At 40.4% G+C, this 12,669-nt stretch overlaps 1 protein-coding gene across 1 annotated transcript in view; it reads left to right on the top strand.

Moving 5' to 3' along the window:
• Positions 1-12,396, top strand: part of fgfrl1a (fibroblast growth factor receptor like 1a) — a 79,141-nt gene extending 66,745 nt beyond the window's left edge. The window contains exons 4-8 of the mRNA XM_031303295.2: positions 1,129-1,206; positions 4,575-4,868; positions 6,383-6,555; positions 6,661-6,841; positions 8,431-12,396. Of these exons, the coding sequence (XP_031159155.1) occupies positions 1,129-1,206; positions 4,575-4,868; positions 6,383-6,555; positions 6,661-6,841; positions 8,431-8,849 (1,145 nt within the window). The 3' untranslated portion in view covers positions 8,850-12,396. The remainder of the gene's footprint in view (positions 1-1,128; positions 1,207-4,574; positions 4,869-6,382; positions 6,556-6,660; positions 6,842-8,430) is intronic.
• The last annotated feature ends 273 nt before the right edge of the window (positions 12,397-12,669 follow it).

The raw sequence follows: 12,669 nt of genomic DNA, 5'->3' as shown, positions 1-12,669 counted from the left end.
GTTTGACAAGAAATGTGAAGCTAGTTCAATGCTCAACAATGTGAAATGCATGATAGGGTGTTGAGGGCAGAGTCATGGATGGAAAGTAACATTTTGAAATCCAGAAGTGAGTTCTTTCCTGTAAGTTATAACACTTCAGTTTCACCTTTCCACCAGACTTCCCACAGCTTTTCTAACCACTATGTTTTCCCACTTTTACTGTTGCAGGGTTACTTAAAACAACCTGTATATTCTAAATATTTTTAAATGTTAAAGTGATAACTGTGATGCTTCTGCGTAACCACATCCCTAACTTATAACAATCTGCATCCAATTTGTGAGAGCAGGACTGATATCTAGAATTTGTGTTCAACAAACCATAATACATCACGACCCCATAGCAAAACAGCTGCTTCTTATAAAACATCTGTCAGATGCTAAGAAAATAATCCTCCTTTTAAATAATCCATCCTAACTACCATACACTTGTGAGGCTTCATGTCTTCTTTTTTGTACCACATATACCCAACTGAGCTTTCTGCAAATGATTGTTTATTGTACTTGGAGCAACAACTGGGTGTAGAAATCATGACTTCATCAAGACAATTCAGCACTGACAATTGAAAGTACAAATGAATATGTATTTGTCTGGTGCTTAGAGCTTGCAGTGCTGTATTAGTCTGGCTATCTCCAGACCAAGCTCAATCTTTTGAGATTGAACATTAGTCTGGGGAGTCTGCTCTGTATTTTCTCTGCACAAGAGGCGTGATCAACGGGCATAGTTCAAATGACTCTGTACGCAATTGGATAGTGACAGCGACAGCGGCATCAACGGGTTGCTGCGCTTCGGTGGCCGGCTTGTTGAATGTAAACAAAAAGCTGCTTGGTCGCTTCTCTATCGTCATCGTGTTAAATCCGCCAATTGTGCGCCAGGTGGATAAGCCAGTTTTTGATTGGTTCCCACAAATTTGTAACGGAAGCAGGATAGATAAACGTACAGGTTTCCAGCCTGAGCTCTAGAGCGAAATCAAATCGCCGGCAGATCGGACTGGGTTTACCCAGTCTAATGCTGTATATTACTCATGATCAATTATTTAGAAGTTGTCACTTCACTAATGATGCTTCTTGTCTATCTCTCTCTGTCAACAGATGACTCCAGTTCAAGAGGTGGAGCAGGGACGGCCAATGGTGACTCTGAACACGCCCCAGAGCTGGCCGGGAAACTGGGTAACCACTCACAGCTTCTCTGATCGCATCACTACATGCATAAAAACATTAGACAGAAGCCTAGTCGTGACACTTTAGATAGCTGAGAGTGTGTATCATAAAAAGCACAGTAGCAGATTGTGCAATAAACACCTTGCACATTGTCAGAGGGGAGAAGGTGAGGCCCACACACAGACCCACAAATACACAATGATCAGGGTGGTTGTTTGCTCAGATAATTGGCTCTGACAGAGTGGAGAGCAGTCTATTTGTGTGAGGTGTGATTTGGTGGGACACATTCCTTCCTCCCAAGTCTGCCCGGTCCCCCTGTCATGTAACCTAACCCTTCTTTCTTTGCTTTTTGTTATCCTTTTATCCAACTCTCTTTCCTTCCTCTTCTTCTCTCTCTCTCCGTCATAAATGTCCATGCACGCTCACACTCAAATGTCACCAAACATTAACTCTCTTTGTTTTTCACACACATTCTTTCTCTTTATTTATTTGCCTCTTTCTGCTCACACGCAACCAAACGTACACACTCACTGCTTTAGCTAAGGCCGGTGTTCAAACCGAATTTAGCTCTGCGTGAAAAAACACAGCGCCCTTATTTATTTGAATGAGGCCTGTCTGACGACGCAGTGTCTCTGACACACTGTCCAATCAAAGGTGGTCAGTCGGAGGGTCAGCAGTATTTTTACACTGTGAAGTGTGGCGTGAAAGTGGCCCCTGAGACCCAGAACAAGCCTGCCCTTTCACCTGTTTTGGCTCTCACCTTCTCCCTTCTTCCCTCTCTCTATCACTGCTCTCTTAGTTCGCCCTCACTTCTCTTTTCGCTCTGTTTTTCTTTCTTTTTACCTCTTACCTTTACTATTATTATTGTTTTAACTCTATCTCTCGATCTCTTTGTTCTTAATTTTTCTGCCGTCTCTCTAGTTTTATTTGTGTCTGTCTGTATGTGCTCACCTTGATTTGAACTTTGCTCTTTCTCTTTCCATCGGTTTTCTCCTTAACTTCTGTTTGATTTAGTTTGGCTTAGACAGTATAAATCAGTTAATTTAAGTAGCACTTTACAGTACTATTTTGTTCCTTCTCCAGTCTCATCAGCTGCACTTTGCCTTGGCTCTTTCCTCCTCTTCTCAATTAATTTCAGCCTAAGCCAGTGCAGTAGAATGTAAGTAATCATCAAAGTTGTACATTGCCAAAACATTAAACTACAGTATTAATCACTTGTCTTATATTTATCCTCCACTCTCTGTTAGATCTATTGACTCAGTCTGGTCACAGTTCAGCTGTAGTCCAGTAGCTTTTCTCAGACATACTCAAAAGGGGGGCCTTTTGAGTATGTTTGTTCTGTCATCCTGCCCAGCTTCCTGTCGTTCAGCAGAGAACTATATTCCACTGAGTGATCTAGCCGTAGTGAAATCTCCACATTTTAGCGCACAAACCCGTCACATAATTCTTACCCTTGTTTGTTTACTCAGAGCTAGAATAATAACTGTGTCCAAAGAAAGAGGCACAACTGCAGTAGTTTCAGGGTGAATTATCTCCCCGGTTGAGGGCTGTAAAATCAAACGCTCCTGTGAATGATTTCCTCTCCTTCCTCCCTACTGGATAGTGTTTTTTTTTGCTTTCACATGCTCACACATTTTTGTGTTTTTTTAAAAGGGATATTTGTGTATGAATAGATGCATGGGATTCGGTTTGGTTAAGTGACTGTCATGAGGAGGAATATGTAACTTTGAATGGCTGCATGGGGTTAAGTCATGCAACTGTGTGGAGGGATGTGGATGTTTGAATAGGTGTATGGGGTTAACTGGCCAATTTATGGTTTGTAAAAAAGGATTTGCATGAATGAGTGGATGTTTGGTGTAATGCTAAGTCACTGTCTGGCTTTTTATGACTTGTGCACGGATATGCATCCATGAGTGGATATTTGCAGTGATGTTACATAGATGTATAGCAGGTTTTACTGTGTGATCTCGTGTATGCATGATTTAAGGCCAAATATGTGGCTTTTTAAGAGCAGCAAAGGCATACAACCCTGGGGCCAGAGGTGCAGAGTCAGTGGAAAATAAGGAATATGGTGTGTGTACGTGTTTGTGTAAAGTACTGTATATGCATGTGTTTGTGTGTAGGTTCCCGGTCATGTGAGTCTTTTGTGTCAGGGAGAAGAGGAAGTGATTCAAACATTTTCTTAAACAAACAATTAGGTGTATTACAGCAAATTAGGTTGTATATACCGAGAGGCACGCTGCCATATGATGTTACAGCACAACATGGAATTCTTGGCACTGCCTGTGGCGATGACCTCAGCCTGTCGGACGCTCCTTACACTGCAAAAAATGTGCATCTTAACAAGTAACCAAGTCTCATATTCAGTCCTAAAAATTCTATCATTTTCTGCAGACTGAGATGTCAACTGTTTCTTAATTCAGTTTGTGGAAACGGATGTCAGTACATTGTAACAAAGACATCTTTTCACACCAGGCATCAATGTACTGTGTAGTCGAAGGTTACACACCAGTGCACAGTATTCATGGGGCAGAAAATGAATTTGTTATCACATTAGTTGCTGCAGATGTCTGCATGCATAAACAGGGGTTTAACCAATAAAATGTCAGATTGAGCAACAAGGAAACAACAACACACAGTTCAAAAAGCCAAACAAACATGCAACAAGAGAGTTTATAACAGCTCTAGAGAACCCTTTGGGAAATGCAAAGTGCTCCATCCTGACATCTGGAGGAAATGTACTGCATGTGTATCCAAACTGTAGTTCTCATTCTCTTCTTTCATATTTCTTTAAAAGAGATAGAAAAATAATGTGAATTGTATCTAATATAAAGGTAAAGTTGGTATTTTGCATTCCCAAATAGGTATGAGGTGGACAGTACTGTAGATTAGCTGTAGGGCTTTAAGAACAAATACAAAGAAAATCTTAAAAGATGAGAAAGCAGAAATGGTTACTTTACTGGAGGTGAAGAGCTAATACTGTAGAAACTGTACCTCATGAGGCTTAAAAAAAGTCAGAGCCCTCCCTTTGTGCCGTGGCCTCTTCAGATAACGTGGCTCTGATAGCTCTTTACGTCTCATAAAAGACTCTTATAATACTCTTTGATGAATTCCACAATCTTTCCCAATCTGTTCTCTTTCCACTGGTTATAACTGGTAATAACTTCCTTTGTTCTTTTCTTTTTTCCATGGCTGACTGAGAGTGAGGAAAATGTCTGTGTTATCTCTTCACATTTGCATTTTGAGTTTTATCCAGAGTAACTTTACATTAAGCCCCCATACAGTATTCTACCAGCAGCTAATAGCAAAACAACTTGTTTTCGAATACTAGATCTTTTTCTAATTACAGTTACAATTCTCCCTTTCTTCACTCGCAGTACGTCCACGTTTCACCCAGCCGTCAAAGATGAGGAAGCGCGTCATCGCTCGCCCAGTGGGCAGCTCAGTGCGTCTGAAGTGTACAGCGAGCGGTAATCCTCGCCCCGACATCGTCTGGCTCAAGGACAGTCGGCCGCTGGTGGACGAGGACGCTGAAGGAGAAGGGGAAGGAAAGAAGAAGAAGTGGACTCTGAGTCTGAAGAACCTGATGCCGAAGCACAGCGGGAAGTACACCTGCCACGTGTCCAACAGAGCAGGAGAGATCAACGCCACCTACAAAGTGGAAGTCATACGTGAGTCACTAAGTAACTGGATGCTCAACCTCAAAGATATAGATCAGTTATCAAAGTTTTTGTCTTTGATTAAAATTCAGTGGCATTTATTGATCACCACCAGCCCTGTCAGCAAACACCAGTCAAGCGAGGAATGTTCAGCAGGTTTTTCAGTCTAGAAAGTGAGCCAGCTGCAGTTTCAGTCTAAAAAAGGTCTAGTTTTACTGTTGAGAGCAGAATGTGTGTGTTATGATGATTTGTGAGTGTTTTCTGATGTATTAGGTTGTTGGAAGGCTGCAAAAGCTGTTTTGACGCTGGATGATTTAATGTTAAGCTGTTTGGTCGAGCTGAATTTGTTAGTCTGAGCTGAACTGTATGTTACTGACTGTGATAGCTCAGACCAGCTCCGCTCGCTTTACTCGCCACATCTGTTGTACATTAAAGTACAGCTGTAGTCTTTCCTGAAGACACACACACACACATACACACCCATACACACACACACACACACACACACACACAAAAGGAAATAGATCAAACCGCTGCTTGCTTATGTCAAATGTGACATTTTCTCTCTCAGTAGAGATTCACTCAGCTGTCAGTCATTCATGGCTGGGAAAATTGGGAAAAAAGGAGTACTAGACAGAAACCCAGTAAAGCTCTCACAAAACATTTATAATCCATAAGTAGAGATAATTGAGTGTAGTACATCAGGATCATAATTTCTAAATATGATCATTTATCTGGTTGGCATGGGTTTGCACCTGCTTGATGAGCACTCAGAGCATCCTTCTTAAAGCTGGGATTATAATCATTTTGAGATACATTACCTCTTGATCATTGCCTTACAGCGTTAAAGAAAAATTAATGTCCAAAGATTTTACGAAACATTTTTTTAGCTTTTCTTTCCATGTGTTAGCTGAGTTCTGGCAGTGATGTTTGCATGTGTGGTTCCTTTGCATTTCATTGTAGGTAGCAATGCTTACCAGATGTCTTTAGGACATACATTAACATATTTAAGGTTTAAAATAATTATAACTTATAGCACCCTGAGTCCTTAGGAAATCCTGTGCTGCACTGTCTGTAACACTACACATGCATTAGAAGCAACAAAGAAAAGGAAGCTAGTGTTTTTAGAGTCTTAAACATATTTCGAAAGTAAAAACATACACCTGCAAGTTAATTTTGTTGGGTTACGTTCTCGTGAGATCGTTTTAACAGATACTAAAAAAGAGACTATAGAATGTCTCTGGCAGGTGTGTTTATTCTGCTGTATAAACTGAGAAAGAAAAGGCAGGAGCTGAAGATAAGGGATCTGTTTGTGTACCTTCAGCAGAGAGGGGGGATGTGGTGCTGAATACAGCAAATACTGTTCAAATAATGCTTGCAAACCATATTATATTCTCTCAGGATTGTTGGGTTTACAAAGTTTACAAAATACAACAATCAAGCTATTTCTTCTGTTCACACTTTGTCAACTGAAATAAAATGTAACAACTTTCTCATTCTGTGTATGTGTTTGTCTCTTTCTTCAGAGCGTACCAACTCTAAACCAATTCTGACTGGCACTCACCCTGTCAACACCACCGTGGACTACGGAGGAACCACATCTTTCCAGTGTAAAGTCCGCAGTGATGTCAAGCCGGTTATTCAGTGGCTTAAAAGAGTCGAACCTGGTGATGAGAACAAATTTAACTCCACCATAGAGGTACAAACAAACACACTGCTACATGTAAACACAAATCTCTGAGGCAAATTAACTAGTAGGATTTGACTGAACTGATCAATAAACTTTGTATGATTTTATTCAAAGGTTGGAGACCACCGCTTTGTGGTCCTGCCTACAGGGGAGGTTTGGTCGCGTCCTGACGGATCCTACCTTAACAAGCTGCTGATAACCAGAGCCAAGGAGGAGGATTCCGGCATGTACATCTGCCTAGGAGCCAATACTATGGGCTACAGCTTCAGGAGTGCCTACTTGACTGTGCTACCAGGTCAGAGGACAAAATGGAGAGAAGCTAACATACATACACACACAGCATACACCCAGAGAGAGTTGTAAATGATCATATGTAATTATCTCTCATGTTATATATTCGAGAGATGAAAATACTTTACCAGCAGGTGTGATTGGAGGCAGTTTACCGAAAAAGTTGTTTTGCTACTGGTGCAGGTGCTAATACCAGTTACATAAAAACTACATTACACATTACCAATACTGGCCTATATTAGATACATTTTCTAGAGTCTTCCCAGTTGAGTTGTTAACTTGACATGTTAACTTGAAATATTTCATCAATAAGATCCTGTTGTACTCCATTATGATCAGAGGGTATTGTAACTATCTATAGTGTCTGCTCTTAGAGCAGATACTCATAGGCTAACCAACACTGGCTGGCTCCACTGGCTTGACAAAGCATACACTTCTGTCTATAACATTACCAGCTAACATGTTAAGCTAACTAGCACTCTGCCTGAACCACCAAACAACAACAATCTTCCTCAGCTACCTTACCTTAGAAAGCAACAAATCAAACACCTCTTTCTATAATATCAGCTACTAACATGCTAGCTTACACGCAACCAGTCATCAGCATGTTGCCATCACTGGCAGCATGCTGCTCAACCCAGCCAACAAACCAACCAAGTGTCAGATTTAATTGCCTGTGTCCAGACCTTTGAATCTGCCCACTCCACTGAGTTGACTGATTCGTCTAGCGTCATAACATGAAACACTGGTTTCTCTGTTAAAGGGGAACTATGCAGGTTTTTTTAGCTTAATTTACCTTAACTGAACAGCTTCGGAGTCATTGGAATGGTTATTTGCCTTTTTTCGAGTTGAATGGTGGTCGTCTCGCTTCCCCCTAAGGCCTGTGAGCGGAAAAACCACCCTTGCAACTTTTGGCCGGTGAGCCGCCGGCCTCAGCGTCAGGAAGTATCGCGTGATATCAGGTCTTGCGATGTAACAAATTGCTTTAGGCACTGCACACATACACACCCCCATCCAGGAACCGGCTAACAAGAACAAGGTAGCGATGGAGTTTTTCACCCTATCTTCATGGCTGAGCCGGCAAAAAAAGAAGCAGAAAGCTAGGAAAGCATTGTCGGAGGAACAGAGAAAGAGGAAACGGTAGACTAACCAAACAAGTTTTTACAGTGTTGCCAAATATCTATTTCGAAGCTGTTGGGGGAGCTCTATAGAGAAACCTGCGAGCAAAAAGCGAGAAAACAGCGAAGAAATGGCCAAAACTGCATAGCAGCAATCCAATAGCGCTGCGGGGGGACTAACGATTAGCCAATCAGCACCACGGGTGGGACTAACACTGTTATCAAGCTGTTGCCCTTTTCAAGCCTCGTCAAGCTGTCTCAATATTGCACAACATCGTAGTTCTCCATTCTTATAACCCCGGCTTAAAATGACATTAGATTCAGGCAGATACGTTGGTATAGAGAAAATCGAACCTCCCTACCCCACGCAAATTGTTAAGGGTGGCAATGTCAGACTGAAGATGGAAACGGAGTGTAATGAGTTGACAATTCTTCTGTCATATTTTCTTACCTATTTTCTCTTGCTCCTTTGCAGATCTGAAGCCCCAAAACAACGTTGTCCTCACAGCAACATCCCCGAGCCTCCCCTGGCCCGTCATTATTGGAATACCAGCAGGGGTCGCCTTCATCTTAGGCACCGCCCTCCTCTGGTTCTGCCAATCAAAACGAACCTGCTCCTCTTCATCTTCCTCTGCTCTTCCTTCTGCCCAGCGTCCACCTGCAGCCAGTCGTGACCGTGCATGCCCAGCGCTGCCTCCTCAGACGGCCAACGGGGATAAAGATTGTCTTTCATATGAAGACTACGTTGCCCATCAGCAGCTGCTCCTGACTCAGGGAGGCAGTGGATTGGCTCCCAAGGTCTACCCGAAGATCTACACGGATATACACACACACACGCATTCACACGTGGACGGGAAAGTGCACCAGCACCAGCACATTCACTACCAGTGTTAGCACGCTTTGGTGTTTCACATTCAATTCTTACATGAACATGTCCCTGTGCATGCAGACTTATTCACAACAGTCCATACTAGCTGCTGACATACACTGCAATGAACAAGGAAAGCCACACGCAAGACACCATGCGGATTCATATTCAGAAACATGGAGTCACGCAACTCTTCCTCATTCTGCTGCAGCCACGTTATTGTGTAAACACAGACTTATTCAAGACACAAACAATGAAGAATGTAAAGAAAGAAGACAAATATCCGTATTTTTAGCCAACCCAGTGAAATATATGAGAGAAAAATCCCAAAACATGTTTTATTCAAAGCTCTTTTTATATACAAATCTTTTTTTTTTTTTGCTCAAAGGCTTTATTGAAGCAACAATACACTCTGTAGTTTCAAGATAACTTTATCTGTTCTTTAACTTTGAACACAACCACAACCTCCTCAGTAACAGTAGAACTACAGCTCACCTACAACTACACATGTATATAGTGAAATATGATTATATAGCATTTAGCACGCTACTTCGTCCTGGGTGATCTATAAAGAACAATTTAGCATGTACTGTATGTAATGTAATAGCTTAATTTCAGAGTATATCTCAGGCATCAGCCCAACTGAGCCATTAGAAACACAAACTAAGGCAAACTCCCACTGTATCAATACCCTCTTCAAGGATGAGGGCTGCTGGGCCGCCAACCGTTCTGAGAAAGGTCCAGCTGCTATCTGGGTACTGTGTGAAAAAGAGCGGATGTCAACTGGGTATGCATGGATTTCTCTTTGTAGAATGTTTTTAGCAGATGCTACAGTGTGATTTCTGCACCAAGGAGCTCCTCCAGACCACAGTTGTAGAAGCAATCATTAGATCTGTCCCAAGTACACTCTACTGACCATTTCTGCCCCTTAAGTTCCTGGAGAAAGTTGGCATTTCCTGTTTCGCATTGTCTCCTTTTCAGCTTTGTTTGATGCTCGCTGACTTTAGAAGAGAGGGATGAAGGATATCAGTTCTTCTCATGTCATACATTCACCTCTTAAACCGACAGAGCAAAGGGATTATCAACAGTGCCTCAGTGTAAAATAGTGCCTTATGAGAATTGTTTCCAGATTTGGTGGATCACTGTTGGATCATTGGATATGTCACAGACTTCTGTTAATCTGTTATGAGATTTAGAGGGCTTAAAAGAGAGGAACTTCAACTCTCCAACTTAAAGTCCTCAACTCTTCTTCTCAAAGCACCTCACAATATGACCTCAAGTATAATGGAACGGGCTTTGCATGTGCTCTGTTCTCCACACATGGTTTGCCACAAAGCAGAGGGAGTCATCTGTTGTCTCTTGTTTTTATCTGAAGAGGAAATGTTTTGGATAAAGGGCTGCCTTTTCACCTGCATTTTAGATGCTAAAAAGGTCAAATAATGGAATGCAGCTTTAAACTAAAACAGATACCAGTATCACAAAAATGTAGAGCCATATATGCTCCAGAACGTTATGCTGATTACTACAGCAGTACATAAACTGCTCTCAGTGCTGTACAATGGCAATTTATTATAATAAGTCCTTGATACATTCAAAGATATGTCTGGGATATTTGATTTTGTCTTTCGATTCACTCGGCTGCAGATTATTGAAAACGTCTCTTAAGGTGGTCAATAATTTTAGTACCACTAAAATTATTGACCACCTTAAGAGATGTTTTCAATAATGACATCTACAAATGTGTTTTAAATGCATTTACTCTGGTGGGTTTTAAGTATTTCATGTTATTTAATTACAATTCAGTCTCATGTTAATGCCATTTGAAAGCCCCCACACACCAATAATACACCTCCACACGTTTTCATTCCTGTTGGCTTTTTTCTTGTGTGTTTTAGAGACATACTGATTCCCACCTTCTCTTGTTACTTGGTTTGTTCATGTATTTGAATGACTGTTAGTTGTTCTTTTACTCTCATTGTATCACTGTATTTCTGCTTTCACTGCTCCTGGTAGGTGACCCAAACTTCATTAGAAACCAGTCCCAACAAACCTCGTCGGTACACAGCCAGTTACAACAGACTTTCTTTCGCTCTCTCAGGTCTCCATCTTGTTGTTCTTGTGTGTGCTCATAAATCTGACCACTATATTAAAACTGTGTAAAATAATATGGTAAGATAAGATTTAAATTTCAGCTGCTTTACATTACAGCACTCTCTGATCTGAAATATATATATATTTGAAATATAAAAACAAACAAAAATTAAGCTTGTCATGTAGTTGATTGCACAAGTGAGTTTCTCTCTGCAGACCTTCTTCAGGACAAAATACCACAATGAGACGGGAAGTGATGTATTGAAATTAACTTTAGTTACACGTGGACGTTCTTAAGCATGAATTTTTGCACATAAATCTTTAAACTAGTAGGAAAATGAACAAATATACACATGGAAAATTCTTATATGCCCATTTTTTATAATACTCATCGGTATAGTATGTTATCATTGTCCTGAAAAGCTTTGAAATTAAGTCCTGTTCAGGCCTCTAGTTTCTTTCTTTGCTTTAATTTGGTTTCAAACCTGTGAAGTTCTTTGTATTATTTCACTTTTTGAATGACAAGACTTTTAAGAAGGTGTAGGCTATAAAACATTCAGGCTTCAGATATACAGTATCATTCTTGTTCATCGTTCCAGCATAGTGCCCTCTCTCCTTACCTGTATAACAACTAAATTACATATAACATTAACATTATTAAATGTTAAAGTACATCAGAACAGCAAGAATAAGCATATATCAAAAATGATTTTCCTCACTAACACCTTTAACTGAAGATAGGTCTTCTTCCGTTGTAATATTCTTTGTCCTTCCATCTTCTGTTTAAAAACATCTGTTGAGAAAGTCACCCTGAGCAGCTGGAGTGTATTCTTTAATTGTAAAGTTTTTCTTTCAATGTTGGAGGGGTGGAAATGTTCCAAACAGTAACATTTTCCACAATTAGTGCTTTGTTTTTCTGTGAAAAACTGTTGTCTGATCAGTTAACCTTTTCCACTCATTTCACACATTCATTTCACACATTTCAAACCCAAGTTTTATTGTATTAAAGCTAATGGACTGCCAGCAGACAGACTGCATATGTGCACTTACCACAAGCATGTACATGGAATGACATTAGTGTTGAAATTATAGTAAGTGTTAGATAATTTAGTGAGAATACTTTGGACCATACAGTAGGTCTAGCAACACATTGGCCCACTAAACATTGTAAATTGTCTCAAGATTCAAAAAGAAAGTGTGTTTCTAATTTATTTTTCTTTTAAACATGTTTTTTTCATATAATTGGGCATTATACTGCATGAGTGGATTCTGTGTTATGGTAGTAATGTAAGCTATGAAGCAAATACCATGTTCATGTCATTGTAAGATACTGTATTTATACATGCTGACGTAATATACAACATTTTATCGATTATCTTGGTATAGACAATCTTGTACAGTCATTGTCATTTAGGTTAAAATTGTGTTTTCTCCACTTGTAATCATTTTATTGGTGCCATTAAAAGAAAAGGTACATCTATGTATTATTGTCTTTGTTCTTAAAATGTAATCTAACCAAGCAAGATGATACATTTTGACAGTATCTGTAAGACAAGATATTTATCTCTGAGTATCTATCAATCAATGTTCTGCCTCTCTCTGTCACATCACAGAAAGACATTCCAGTCCAGCACAATACCTGACAGTACCGTGGGACTGTCTTTAAGTGAATGTCCTCTAAATAGTTGCAGCCCTTCCATTGTGAGAGCTGCAGTCGGCATTTCATCTGTCAACATGTCCGTCTGGATAGATGAC

Source organism: Sander lucioperca, chromosome 1 (assembly GCF_008315115.2).
Source record: "Sander lucioperca isolate FBNREF2018 chromosome 1, SLUC_FBN_1.2, whole genome shotgun sequence".
NCBI lineage: Eukaryota > Metazoa > Chordata > Actinopteri > Perciformes > Percidae > Sander > Sander lucioperca.
This window is presented reverse-complemented; position numbering and strand designations above follow the sequence as displayed.